The sequence below is a fragment of the Vulpes vulpes genome, chromosome 7 (assembly GCF_048418805.1).
Source record: "Vulpes vulpes isolate BD-2025 chromosome 7, VulVul3, whole genome shotgun sequence".
Taxonomy (NCBI): domain Eukaryota; kingdom Metazoa; phylum Chordata; class Mammalia; order Carnivora; family Canidae; genus Vulpes; species Vulpes vulpes.
Genome location: NC_132786.1, coordinates 79,184,822 through 79,198,234, shown reverse-complemented (window position 1 = coordinate 79,198,234; position 13,413 = coordinate 79,184,822). Strand labels below are relative to the sequence as shown.

The following is a 13,413-nucleotide window of genomic DNA, read 5'->3' as shown; positions in this document are numbered from 1 at the left end:
GACGCCTTTTCTGAGAAGTGGGGGTGAATGGGTCCATCTCCGGTGTCCAGAAACTGAGTGAGTTGAGAACACTGCAGTTTAGCTTATTTTCACAGTTTTAGTTAGGGATTTCTAGGTCTGTCTCTTGATTTTTTTTTTTTTTCTACAGTACTAACCTTGGTTGAGATCACGTATGAAGTGTTTTCGAGGGTTAAAACAAGCACCACAATACTGGTGATACAAATCCTATCCAAAGCCTATAACCCTTCTCGCCCAAGCCCGGCTTCTGCCCGACAGAGGGGAGAGGGTCTCCACCCCTTCGCTCAGGAAGCCGCACTGCCACTGCCCAAGTCATCCCGCACGAACTCCGCTAGCAAAGCTCCGGCCTGTGGTGCTCTGGGGGGTGGCTCCCCCCACTCCCTTCTTTTTGGCAGAGAGCGCCATGTATGTCTCGCAAGAGGACTGCGCTCGCTTCAGCGAAGACGCTGCATCTCCAGGGCGACGGAGAGCAAACGAGCGGTAGGGGTGGGCCAGGCCGCGCCCAGCCCCCCCCCCCCCCCCGGCCCGCGCCGCTCACCTGCCCGCCGGCGGGGAGGCCCCGCACCCGCGTGTCGAGAGCGTCGTGTCCAGTTTCGTCTTCGCCGCCCGAGCGGTAGAGGAGCCGGAGTGGCACGATGCTCTGGCGCTCCAGGAAGCGGTTTTCGTCCCTCCTCTCCAGCTCCGCCAACGAGGCGTCTCCTCCAGGCAGCAGAAGGGTACGGAGGGAGCGGGGAGACAAGGAGAAAATGAGGACCCCGACCCACACATGCTCTTACCTCCCGCCGCCCCCTCCCTCCGCGTCCCTATCTGGGGAAGACGCAGGGGCGCCAGCCGGAGAGCCCTGGACCAGCTCATCTGAGATCATCCAGGATCGGGGCCCAGAGGCACAGCACCCCTTTCCCATCCTCCGCATTCCTCTTCTTCAGAAGAGGAAAAACAGGCATTTGACCGAGGGCTCCTAAGGCGTCCGCGCGCCCCCACACATGTATTTTTGCTTCACTTCTCACCACCCTTCCAGATAAAAAAAAATCTCCCCGCGCACTCGGGAAACGGGGACGTCCGTTTCCAGCGCGCTAGAGGTCTGCAGAGACTCCTGGAAAATGGCACGTCCCGACGCCACGGAGGGTGGCGAACTTACCTGCCCGGCCGCAGCGCGCCGGGGGGCAGGTCCCCAGGGCGCAGAGCAGCAGCAAGGGCACGGACGCGGCCGCCGCCGCCGCCGCCGCCGCCTGCATGGTGCTGCCGTCAGCCCGCCTCGCTCGAGACGCTCAGCTCCTCATGCCCCTGCAGCAGGGTCCGGCTCCCGGGGCCCGCGCCCCTGGCTCGCCTCGGCCGCCCCCTCCCAGTCCCGGCCGGTGCTGCGGCGGCCGCGGCGCTGCAGCCTCCGCCGCGGCGCTGCCTCAGTGCTGCATTGTGCTCCGCGGGCGCTTCCGCTGGCGGGGGGAGCGAGCGAGTGCTGCATTGGGCGGTTGGCTGTAGCGAAGTGGTTTCTAGCGCCTCCCACCTCATCCCATGGCAAAGACTCCGGCGGGCGACGAGCGCTCAGCAGGGAGCGAGCGCCTGGTGCACTCGCCCCCCGCGCGCGGGCAGGGGCGCGCGCCCGAGAGTCAGCTGGGAAATGTAGTTCCTTCCCCGCGTCCCGCTCGGCTCCACGACGGTGCGGACTGTCGCGACCTCGTGACCTCGAGGTCCTCTAGAGCCGGAAGAAGGGGGGGGGAAGGGCAGAAGAGAGGTCGTCGCTGGCAGGCCTCCTGGGCACCCAAGCATCCCAACTGTGCAGCTGTGTCTTCACTGCGCGTCCGCAAAGAACCGTAATAAGGTTTTCCGCAGATTCAGTAGTTCCTTAAGTTATTGTCAGCTGCATGGCAAATGAACCATTCATCAAATGCTGATGGAGGACCTACTGTGTGCCCAGTGGCTCCCGAGGACACAACCGTGCACAACACCAAGTGTAAGGAGCACGTGCGTGCTCTTAGATGTGATAAACGCCGTTGTTTACCTTACAGTGTGAACGTGCCCTGGCAATGCTTAGAGGAGGATCACCACCTCGGCCCGGCGAGTCATGGAAGGAGAACATCGCGAGGGCCTTCGCGGACACTGGGAGGGGGTCTTGGATTTAGCCCGAGTGCCCAGGATGTTTTGTTCTTTCTCTGATCTCTGCCTGAAGGAGAACCCTGAAGGAACTATCTCTGATCTCTGCCTTTTGGAACCCTGAAGGAACTATCCTAACCTCTGATGGGGGCTACTATAAAGGACAATTTTGTTCAGAGTAGCAGTGTTTCTCTTATAGGGAAATTGGACTCAGATGCAGCCAGGGATACAAGACCACTGGACCTAACAGGCTTCACGTTTTATCATTTCAACTTAAGTACTTTTGCTGCTGATGGATGGAACAGAGAGAACTTACTATTCACCTCAAATCTCTATTAGGCTGGATCTGTACTCTACTCTCCCGTCTCGCCCTTGACCCTCTTCTTTGTGAAAACCAGACTTGAGGAACTCTATCTTCCCAGGCTGCTAATTCCATTTTTTCTCTAATTCCAACTGTTAGAAACTCTTGAGGATAAGACAGTCATACAATAATTAATTATCACCATAATTAACACTTGTGTAATATACAGTTTTTCTGAGGTCACGTTTAATGCCATTTGAACTTTGGATCAGCAATTGGATACGTAGTATTCCCATTTCAGAGAGGAGGAAATTCAGGCTCAAACATGCATCTTGCAAATACTGCAACCACTGGCTGCTTGTAGCTACTTAAATTTGAATTAAGTAAAAGTAAATACATTTTTTAAAGAGTTTCTTGGGAAATTCTGATAGCAGATCCTTTTTTTTTTTTTTTTTAAGATTTTATTTATTCATGAAAGACACAGAGAGAGAGAAGCAGGCTCCCTGCAGGAATCCCAATGCAGGACTCCATCCCAGGACAGGGATCACACCCTGAGCTGAAGGCAGCCACTCACGTGCTGAGTCACCCAGGCGTCCCAAAGTAAACAACTTAGAATTCACTTCCTCAGTCACATTAGACACATTTCTACACTGCCTGTGACTAGCAGCTACTGTACAGTACAGTATAGAAATATAGAACATTTCCATCCCAGACAGCTCTATTGAACAGAAGTGGTTTAGAGAATTTAAAGGACTTTTCCTAAGGTCCCATAGCTAGTTATAGAGTAGACTGGATATCTTGCTTTCAGATCTGAGTTTTTTCCCACTGTTCCCTGGTCAAACCTGTGTTTTTGTAGCCTCCATCCTAATTCTGGTCTTATAAAGCATGCAGAAGAATATTACACATGATGCTCTGTGGAGATGTTTTTTCTTTCCCCAGTGGAAGAAAACTTTACCTCTGCATCTTGTGACATGTTTTCAGGTTTCCATCAAGATGATTTGAAAAGACACTCCAATATGTCAATGTCCCAGCTAAAGTGTGGTGTTCAGAATTAAATACAACTTAGACATAGTTTTATAAGCAAACAGTAGAGAAGTACTCTTTTCTCCCTTGAGAGAACATTTTATCATACTTAGGTAATCACATCTCAATGATCTTATTGTCATTTCAAAAAAATTTACCCAAATTTTCAAATGCATGAGATACTTAACAATTTTATATATGACATGCAATTATAGCCTGAATGAGGGCTGAAAGATTTCTTTGGTACACTTTACACCTTAATGCAGATTTCATGGTAGCTACAGTAAAAGAGAATTGAAACCCAAGGCCCTGCAGGCACCTGGATGGCCGGGTAGGTGGTTAAGCCACAAACTCTTGGTTTCAGTTTGGGTCATGATCTCCAGGTTGTGAGATTGACCCTCGAATCTGGCTCCACACTCTGGGGAGTCTGCTTGAGATTCTTCTCTCCCTCTGCCCTCCCCCCCCTCCCAGCTTACACTCTTTTTCTCTCTCTCTCTAAAATAGATAAATCTTGAAAAACAAAAAACCACCACCCAAGAGCCTGGAAAAGCCAATTATCTTCATCGTCTACATAATAGACCTAAATTCTTAACTCAATTATCTTATTTGGAATAATTAATTTTACAGGTTTTATAAATATTGTGCTGTTCTAAGTATACTCCATATTTTTTATTTAAAGGTCTCTTACTGTTATAAGCAATGCTTCACTGTGCATCTGTTGTGAGCATTTCTCTAAAACAGATACCAGAATGAGGAATTGCGTAGTCCATAGGGTTTACACATTATTTTAATGAATAAATACATGCCTTTAAATAACTTCATCTTCTTGGCACAGAATGGACATCCTGAGAGGCAAAGTAAATGAGAAGATACCTGTGCTATGAACTACAGTTTCTCCAAGGCATGTGTTCTGGTGGGGAGGGGCAGGAGTAAAGTTGTCTCAGTGACATTTCAGAACAAAGGTTCTCATCCTATACGGAGAGAAAGTCCTTTGAAGCTCTTTATAGTAATGTGCTTCTGGCCACATCTTGCCTATTTTCTATGTACTTATATTTGATATTATATGGTTTTTAGTGAATTTTTTGATTCCCATCTAGTTAATTAACACATTCATCACCTCACATATATTTTTGGCGGGGGGATGGGAACATTTAAGTTCTATTAGCAAATTTCAATCAGTTAACACAGTGTTATCAAATATAGTCACCATGTTTTTTTACACTGATTCTCAGATATTATTAATCTTTTTTTTTAAGATTTTTAAATTTATTTATTCATTAAATAAACTTATTTATTCATTAGAGACACAGAGAGAGAGAGGCAGAGACACAGGCAGAGGGAGAAGCAGGCTCCTTGCACGGAGCCTGATGTGGGACTCGATCCCGGGTCTCCAGGATCACACCCTGGGTTGAAGGCAGAGCTAAACCGCTGAGCCACCCAGGCTGCCCAGGGCTGACTAATTTTAAATTGTATGCATATGCCATATCTTCTTTATCCATTCATCTGTTGATGGACATTTACGTTATTTCTATATCTTGGCTATTGTGAATAATACTGCAGTGAATGAACATGAAAGTGCAGTAGTTTTGGAGGAAGCCCATATGCCCCAGCCCTGCCAGTCTTAACACCAAGAGTTAGGAGTTAGAAAGTTAGAGAAAACTAAAGCCATAGTTTTTTTGCCCCTTTATGTTAACTCTGATTTATAGGACCACTTGTACTTCTGGAGTCTGGATTCACAGATCAAGTTCAAACCGATCCTTATGTCATCATCAAGGTTCTTGAGTGGTTTCTTGGTATTTCTGTTAGTTTTGAACATAGCCTCTTAGTTTAGTTCTTTAGTATGCAAATGCAAATAAGTTGTAATATTAGGAAAACTTTTGTTAGTTTTAAAAGATTTTATTTATTTGACAGAGAGTGAGTGAGCATACAAGTAGGCAGAGCAGCAGGCAGAGAGAGAGAGGGAGAAGCAGACTCCCTGCTGAGCAGAGAGCCTAACACAGGACCCTGGGATCATGACTTGAGCCAAAGGCAGACAGACACTTAACTGACTGAGCCACCCAGGAGCCCCAGAAAACTTTTGTGGTTTTGTTTTGTTTTGTTTTTGTTTTTTAAAGATTTTATTCATTCATGAGAGACACACAGAGGGAGAGAGGCAGAGACACAGGCAGAGGGAGAAGCAGGCTGCATGCAAGGAGTCTGATGCGGGACTGGATCCCAGGTCTTCAGGATCACACCCGGGTCAAAGGCGGCGCTAAATCGCTAAAACCCCCAGGCTCCCCAACAACTTTTGTTTTATGTCAGAATGAGCATATCCAATTTCTGCTGTACAGTCTTAAAGTTTTATTCACAGAGGTAAATAAATTGCGTGTGTTCTTTGGAAAATTTTCTATTCAGTTCCTCTACCCAGTTTTTTTTTTTTTTAAGATTTTATTTATCAATAAAAATTTAAAAAAGGGGGGGGGGGAATCCCTGGGTGCCGCAGCGGTTTAGCGCCTGCCTTTGGCCCAGGGCGCGATCCTGGGGACCCGGGATCGAATCCCACGTCGGGCTCCCGGTGCATGGAGCCTGCTTCTCCCTCTGCCTGTGTCTCTGCCTCTCTCTCTCTCTCTCTCTCTCTCTCTCTGTGTGTGTGACTATCATAAATAAAAATAAAAATAAAAAGACTTTATTTATCTATTCATGACAGAGAGTGGGGGGCGGGGCAGAGACACAGGCAGAGGGAGAAGCAGGTTCCACGCAGGGAACCCAACGCGGAACTCGATCCCGGGTCTCCAGGATCACACCCCAGGCCAAAGACGGCGGTAAACCGCTGGGCCAGTGGGGCTGCCCCTCCACCCAGTTTTTTTTTTTAATTTATTTATTCATAGACACACACACACACACACACACACACACACAGGCAGAGACACAGGCAGAGGGAGAAGCAGGCTCCATGCAGGGAGCCTGATGTGGGACTCAATCCCGGATCTCCGGGATCACACCCTGGACTGAAGGCGCAGCGCTAAACCGCTGAGCCACCAGAGCTGCCCTCTACCCAGTTTTTAATCAAATTGTTTTGCTATTGATTTGCAGGACTTAGTTATATATTCTGGATATTAACCTCTTATCAGAATATGATTTGCAAATATTTCCTCCCACTTGGTAGGTTGTCTTTTCATTTTGTTGATGGTTTCCTTTGCTGTGCAAAAGTTTTTTTAGTTTGATACAGTCCTGCTTGTTTATTTTTGTTGCCTTTGTTCTGGTGTCAAATCAAAAAAGTATTCCCAAGACTAATGCCAGATAGTTAATATCAAGAATTGTGGAGGTGGTTAATAGAACATGCTTCCTTTAGAAGCAAAATGTAGGGACGCCTGGGTGGCAGTTGGGCGACTGCCTTCAGCGTGATTCTGGAGTCCTGGGTCGGAGTCCCATACTGGGTTCCCCACAGGGGGCCTGCTTCTCCCTTTGCTTATGTCTCTGCCTCTGTGTCTCTCATGAATGAATGAATGAATGAATGAATAAATAAATAAATAAATAAATCTTTTAAAAAGCAAAATGTATGGATAATAACAAAGTCATTTTTCAACTTGCTCCATTAAAATCAGCCTCAGGAGGCTGAGGGAAATTGCTTGAAACAAGAATTATGATCCTCTATTTCCAGACTTGAGTCAGTTTTTCAACTCAAAAACCACCAACTAAAGGAAAAATCATGTCCCCAAGAGAAGGACCCAGCATCACATGTCAAGTACACATACACATGGTAACGATTCCCTTAGCTCTTCCTAAAGAGACTTACCTCCATTTACCTGGGTAACTGCACAGGGGAAAGGGGTAAGAATAACCAAATAACTGTTGGATGCAGGGTCTGAACTGCCAGTGATACCTGGGACTCCAAGCACCTATTATGGTGGGGCATATGGGAGCCGGGTAATAAATGGAGTCCTGGCCAAGCTTTGGCTAAGAATGGATCAGCAATGTCATTTGCTTAGCCTCTGAATGTTTCATTAGAAAATATTTTAGTAAATCATCCACCTTGTATCTCTGACCTAAAGGGTAAGAATCATAGTGGACAAGACCAAAAGAAAAGAAAAAATTGACAAATAGAAATTGAAAAGAAGAAAGAAAAAAGAAAAGACCAAGTGAGAATCTAAAACTGCCTTTCTTAGCCAAGCCCAAGTAATACATCAAAAATAAAATCTTAATCTGGGGGAATGGTGATGGAGGAAATTAATCCTCTGTTATACATCTAAAGACGGTTGATTTCCATCCTCTTCATTTGGGTTATAAACAGTAGACTGCCACAAACTGCACTAAGTGTAGCCTGCACTGCAGATGCAGTGCCAGATGTGATATCGTTTTCATTGCAAATGAACACCTCAAGTACATGATATACAGCCATTGTTTGGGTGGATGCATAGTTTTCCATCCCAGTCAGGAAAAAAAAATTAAAAAATCAGGAACAGACTGCATGCACATGGAAAAGATTACAGTACACATTTTACTTGCCCTTTGTTATAATTTGAAGAGGTTGCCATTGAGAACATCATGTTAATCCATTATACTGATGCTATAATATTTATCAGACCATATGAATAAGAAGTTGGAAATTTTGTTTAGGCACATGTCCTCTAGCAGGTGAGAGATGTACCCTAAGAAGATTCAGGGACTTGTCACATCAATAACATTTTTAGAGTTCCAGTGGTCAAGGGTATGCCAGGACACCCCACTCAAGGTAAAACAAATTATTGCATCCTGAACTTCCCAAATAATGAAGGAAATATAATGCTGGTAAGCCTCTTCAGATTCTGGAGGGAGTATATTCCAAATGGGAGTACTGCTTCCACCCAAGGTATGAAAGGCTGCCAGCTGTGAGCAAAAAATAACTCTGCAGTCACATATCCTGACAGGTTCAAAGACTTGAGAGGTATCAGTGGTAGGAAAACTGGACTTTATGGAGAACCCCAATAGGGAAGTGACAACTTTCTCTGGAGGCTTAGAGTAAGGCTATGCCATCTTCAGTGGAGAATTAGGTACTTTTGGAAAAACAAAAATAGTTTGTTGTATGAAATAACATGTGGGAGACAACAGCCGGTCTGTGGGGTTTCAAAAACCGTCATGTGGTCACAATTGCCAGTCATAAGCTGAAGTTCTATCAGACCTGTCATCAGATGGGGCAGGTGCACCAATAACCCATCGTAAGCTGGAATTGGCATATCCAGGATGGAGCTAGAGCAAGACCAAAGAGCTCAAGAAATGAGCAGGGAGCCCAGGGCCCCATGTCATCCATGCTATTGCATCAGTTCCTCTCCCTCAGGTTGCATCCCCTTGATCAGATGAACTAGGAGGAAAACCCCAAACTTAAGTCAGGGGATTAGTTGCTTCTGTGGGTGCAGACTGAACATATATGGTAGCTGCCATACAGCTCCACTCAGTGGTGGCGCTGAAAGCTAGTCAGTCACAAGAGAATCTTCCTCATAGGCAGAGCTTCGAGTGGTATACCTCTGGTCATTGCCTTTGTATGGGAAGAAAACTGGCCTAAGTTTAGAATATATATGGACTGCTGAGCAGTGAGAAATGACATGGCTGGCTGTTAAGAGATGTGGAAAGAAAAAGATCTGAAGACTTAGTACAAGGGGTAATGGCAGATGGTATATGGGGGTGGGCATGAAGTGTAAGCATCTTCATATCACATGTTAATGCCACTCCAATGCTGGCACAATGGGTACATGAGCAAAAGGATTATGGTGGCAGGAAAAAAAGTACCGGACGGGCTTGTTAGCATGAGTTCCTATTTACCGAAGCTGAAGTTTCTGCTGTTGCCAAATACTCAACCTGCCAGAAACACACCTACACTGACATGGCACAATCTGTCGAGACCAGTCAAGCACAATAGATGGCAAGTTGATCATACTAGGCACAGTTAACATAAACTAAATTGCAATTTACTATACACTTAAGCACAACCAAATGAAATAAACTTTGAGGGACTTTGACAATTTCCACTTTCTTTCTTCACAAAGGAATTGTGGAATCTTTTAATAGACACGGCGGTTTGTCTTAATCTGGTTCTTACTATTCAAAGCTTATTGTTTTGGGCCCACACTATTCTCCCAGTGTTCAAAACTGGAGTACGTTTTTCTTGCTCAAGTAATACATTTTATCAGATTCTTTTTGCATTGTTAATTGCCCAGTGCTCTTCCTAGATTTTTCCTATTTTTTTGCATGGTATTTTAAGGAAGCTACTTCCTTCTAATATTGCTTACAAAATTAATGCTCATGAATGGCCCTTGTTTGCAAGAGTCTAAGTTTTGCTTTTCAACCTGACATGTGCAAAATTACTAGTCTGTATAGTCATGTAGGTGGGCATAATACTGCCTCTTTATGCAAAAGGCTTTTTGGTTGGAATCTGTGGAAACAAACGCTATATTACTTTTTGTGTAACAGCATTTAACACTCCAACTAATGCAGCTAAAAGGCTAGCCTGCTCTTTCATTTGATCTAGTTTTTATACTATGCCAATCCTTCTCAATCCCTGCCCCACTCTCCATGACAAATAATGTAATCACAGCATTTGGCTCATACATTATTGGTCATAGCAAAGACTTCAACACCAGTAAGTCTATTAAGTGGCTGATATCTAAGGTAATTTGGCCTCAATATCTCTTGAACAACCTATTATGTAACCAGTATTCTTTCAGACCTTTTTAACCTGGTAATTCCATGATTTAAGATCTCACTAGCCCAGTGAGGGTTTAGTTTACATTACTCTTAAAAATCTTTCCATCTCCAGGGTGCCTGGGTGGCTAGGTCAGTTAAGCATCTGTCTCTTGATCTTGGCTCAGGTCTTGATCTCAGGGTTGTGAGTTCAAGCCCCACATTAGGTTCCATGCTAAGCATGAAGCCTACTATAAAAAGTAAAAAAAAAAAAAAAAAAAAAAAAATCTTTCCATCTCTTTTGGGAGGGGAAATATCATCCTTACTTTACACTCTACTAGTGAAACATAGCATTGGAATGATTCCTAACTGAAGTGAAACAAAATTTTCTTTTGTCTCACATTCACCAAACTGTATTTATAGAAACTTATATTTAAATACATTTATTATATTCTTTGGATAGAATAGTATTAACTACACATCCATCCTAGCACCAAAGTGTTTTTTAAAAACTTTTTTATCTGATAGCATATAATCTCATATTTCCAGAAATAAGGATTCAAGCTCAGTGGTTTTAAAGTGTTATATATAACATCCTCTTTCCTATTCCTTTTAAAACTAGATATTGTCCTGACACTCATCAAGATTCTCTGCAAATTTTAACATTAGGATTAATAACATCTACATATGGTTCCATAAATTATTTTAATATACTAATCTACATTATTCAAAAAAGGTATTGGCTTCAAAAGCCATTTAAAATATTTTTTTTTATTTTTTAAATTTATTTATTTATTTATGATAGTCACACAGAGAGAGAGAGAGAGAGAGAGAGAGAGAGAGAGAGAGAGAGAGGCAGAGACACAGGCAGGAGAAGCAGGCTCCATGCACCGGGAGCCCGATGTGGGATTCGATCCCGGGTCTCCAGGATCGCGCCCTGGGCCAAAGGCAGGCGCCAAACCGCTGCGCCACCCAGGGATCCCTAAAATATTTTTTTAAAAAGATTTTATTTATTCATGAGAGACACAGAGGAGAGGCAGAGACACAGGCAGATGGAGAAGCAGGCTCCATGTAGGGAGCCCGACGTGGGACTCGATCCCAGGTCTCCAGGGTCATGCCCCAGGCTGAAGGCAGCGCTAAACCACTGAGCCACTGGGGCTACACCATTTAAAATATTCTACTGACATGTAAAATATACATCTGCTACAACTTATTACCTTAGAAAAATAAACATTTTGAAACACAAAGCCACATTGTCTTCACTGCCACTTTGTAGCTACTCCTGGAAAAAGAGCCACCAACTTTGCTACCATGTCAGTTGCCCACAGCTGAGTTAATTAGGGTGCCTTTTTTTTCTTAACACCTTTCCACTTCAATGCTCTTGTTATCAAAGAAAACCTATCATGCGCTTGCTGGGATTTGTTTGTCTAGACGCTTTTGGCAGAGCTTGTCACTTTCTATCAAGCAAACCAAGTTTTCTTTTTACTCTGCTGAGGATCTTTGAAGCTTGACTTCTGAAGATGCCTTGCTACATTAAAGATTGTGTCCTTTTGTGAACAAATCTCGGAACCAAACTAAGTGCTTAGGTAAACACAACCCGAAAGGCACCTTGACCAGGTGCCCCTGTGCCTTGGAAAAAATTAAAAGGTATTCATTCATGCCTCTACGTGGGTGCAACTTCATTTGCCAGGGCACAGTACTTACTGAGCACTGGAGGCTGAATTACTACCTACCATCTCCTGCTTGGTTGGACACCCATGTGCATAACACAATCCACACAAATTCTACATGGTGATCCTGCTACTACCAACTGAAATTTAAGCATTTTTAAAAATGTAAAATATTTATTATGAAGATCTTGGGTGAAGGTGTTTTCAAGTCCAGTGTTTAAAATAATACTTAAAAATAGTGTGAAAATAAAGTTTAACAACTCTTAACTACTGGGTGGGAAGGTCTTGAGTTTAAATCTCTTACGCCACATTAAATACAACTAAGGCAAACGGTGCCACAGCAAACCAAAGAAACTATTTGGAGCAAGGATCATAGTGCAAGTTTAATTACCTCTCAATTATTAGGAAAAATAAGAGGGAAAAATACCTTCTACAAATAATTTCCCGCAGTTGCATCTAGGTTATTAGAAGCTGTCTGTAAAACGTGACATAGATTTACATATACACACATGGATTTGTGATAGAAAATGGTATAGTAATTATACAACGGAAACGAGGTTTGCATAAATGCACTGTAAAGAACATTTCAGGGACACCTGGGTGGCTCAGCGGTTGAGCATCAGCCTTCAGCTCAGGGTGTCATCTCAGGATTTCGGGATCAAGTCCTGCATCAGGGTCCCCACAGGGAGCCTGCTTCTCCCTCTGGCCTATGTCTCTGCCTCTGTGTGTCTCTCATGGATAAATAAATAAATCTTTAAAAAGAAAAAAAAAAAAAAGAACATTTCAGTGATCCTACTTAATGTACTAGTATTACCAGTAAAATTGTTGAAAAGCTAGTATTTCTGAGACTTCCAAACAGTCAAAATACACACAACAAAACATATGAACTAATATGCTGGGAGCCATACAGGATTTCAAAAAATTATGATGGGTAATCAGTTAATTTTTAATAATATATTTATGTAATATTCAATGGAACCAACTTTGATTCTGAAAAATGTCAGCTGTAAATGTCTCACCCCTGTAAGAACACACTCCAAGGCAAATGCCTCTACTATCTAAAGTAAGTTGAAATTTCTCTTATATTTGAAAATTCTCTAAGTTACTGACTTGCCAAGTACCTGATCAGAAGCAATCTTCATATATATTTCAATACTTTTATTTAGAGTTAAATGCTATCCTCCCTCTTTCATTTCCTGACCCAAATTAAGGGATGAGTCATTTTTGGAAGAATTTATTTCTAAAGGTAAATAATTAATAGTGGAAAAATTGTTTTGTTCCATTTAGTAATCTGGCTAAGTTTTTCCTTTATGGCTTCTATTTACCCCTGCAAATAACCTAACTCTCTCAGTGCCAACGCACCAGCATGGTCCAACTAGGTCAAATATCAAATACTAAAGATTTCCAGAACCCAAACAAAAATTTTTTTCCTTTTGTATGAAAATTAGATTTTTAAAAGCAATATTCCCATGTTATTATGAGAATCTATTTTAATACTTTAGAAAGAATTAGATTATATCCAAATTTATAATACTAAATATTGGTATATTCCCAAAATTTCACTTGAAATTAGTTTTCAGTAACACTTAACAATTACTATTCATAATTCTTAATACATAGTATGTAAAACGAACCACAAGTTTATTCTACGATTTTTCTATAATAGGTATTCAATTC

General features: G+C 43.2%; 1 protein-coding gene across 25 annotated transcripts in view; it reads right to left on the bottom strand.

Moving 5' to 3' along the window:
- The window catches only part of ADAM22 (ADAM metallopeptidase domain 22), a 225,040-nt gene extending 223,605 nt beyond the window's left edge, over positions 1-1,435 (bottom strand). For all 25 annotated transcript variants that reach the window (XR_012002656.1, XR_012002653.1, XR_012002654.1 and 22 more), the window contains exons 1-2: positions 1,157-1,435; positions 557-717 (exon numbers count right to left, since the gene is read on the bottom strand). Coding sequence is in view for 22 of the 25 variants with exons in the window: in XM_072764193.1 (XP_072620294.1) it covers positions 557-717; positions 1,157-1,253 (258 nt within the window). In the remaining 3 variants the exon portion in view is untranslated. The remainder of the gene's footprint in view (positions 1-556; positions 718-1,156) is intronic.
- Between the last annotated feature and the right edge of the window lie 11,978 nt (positions 1,436-13,413).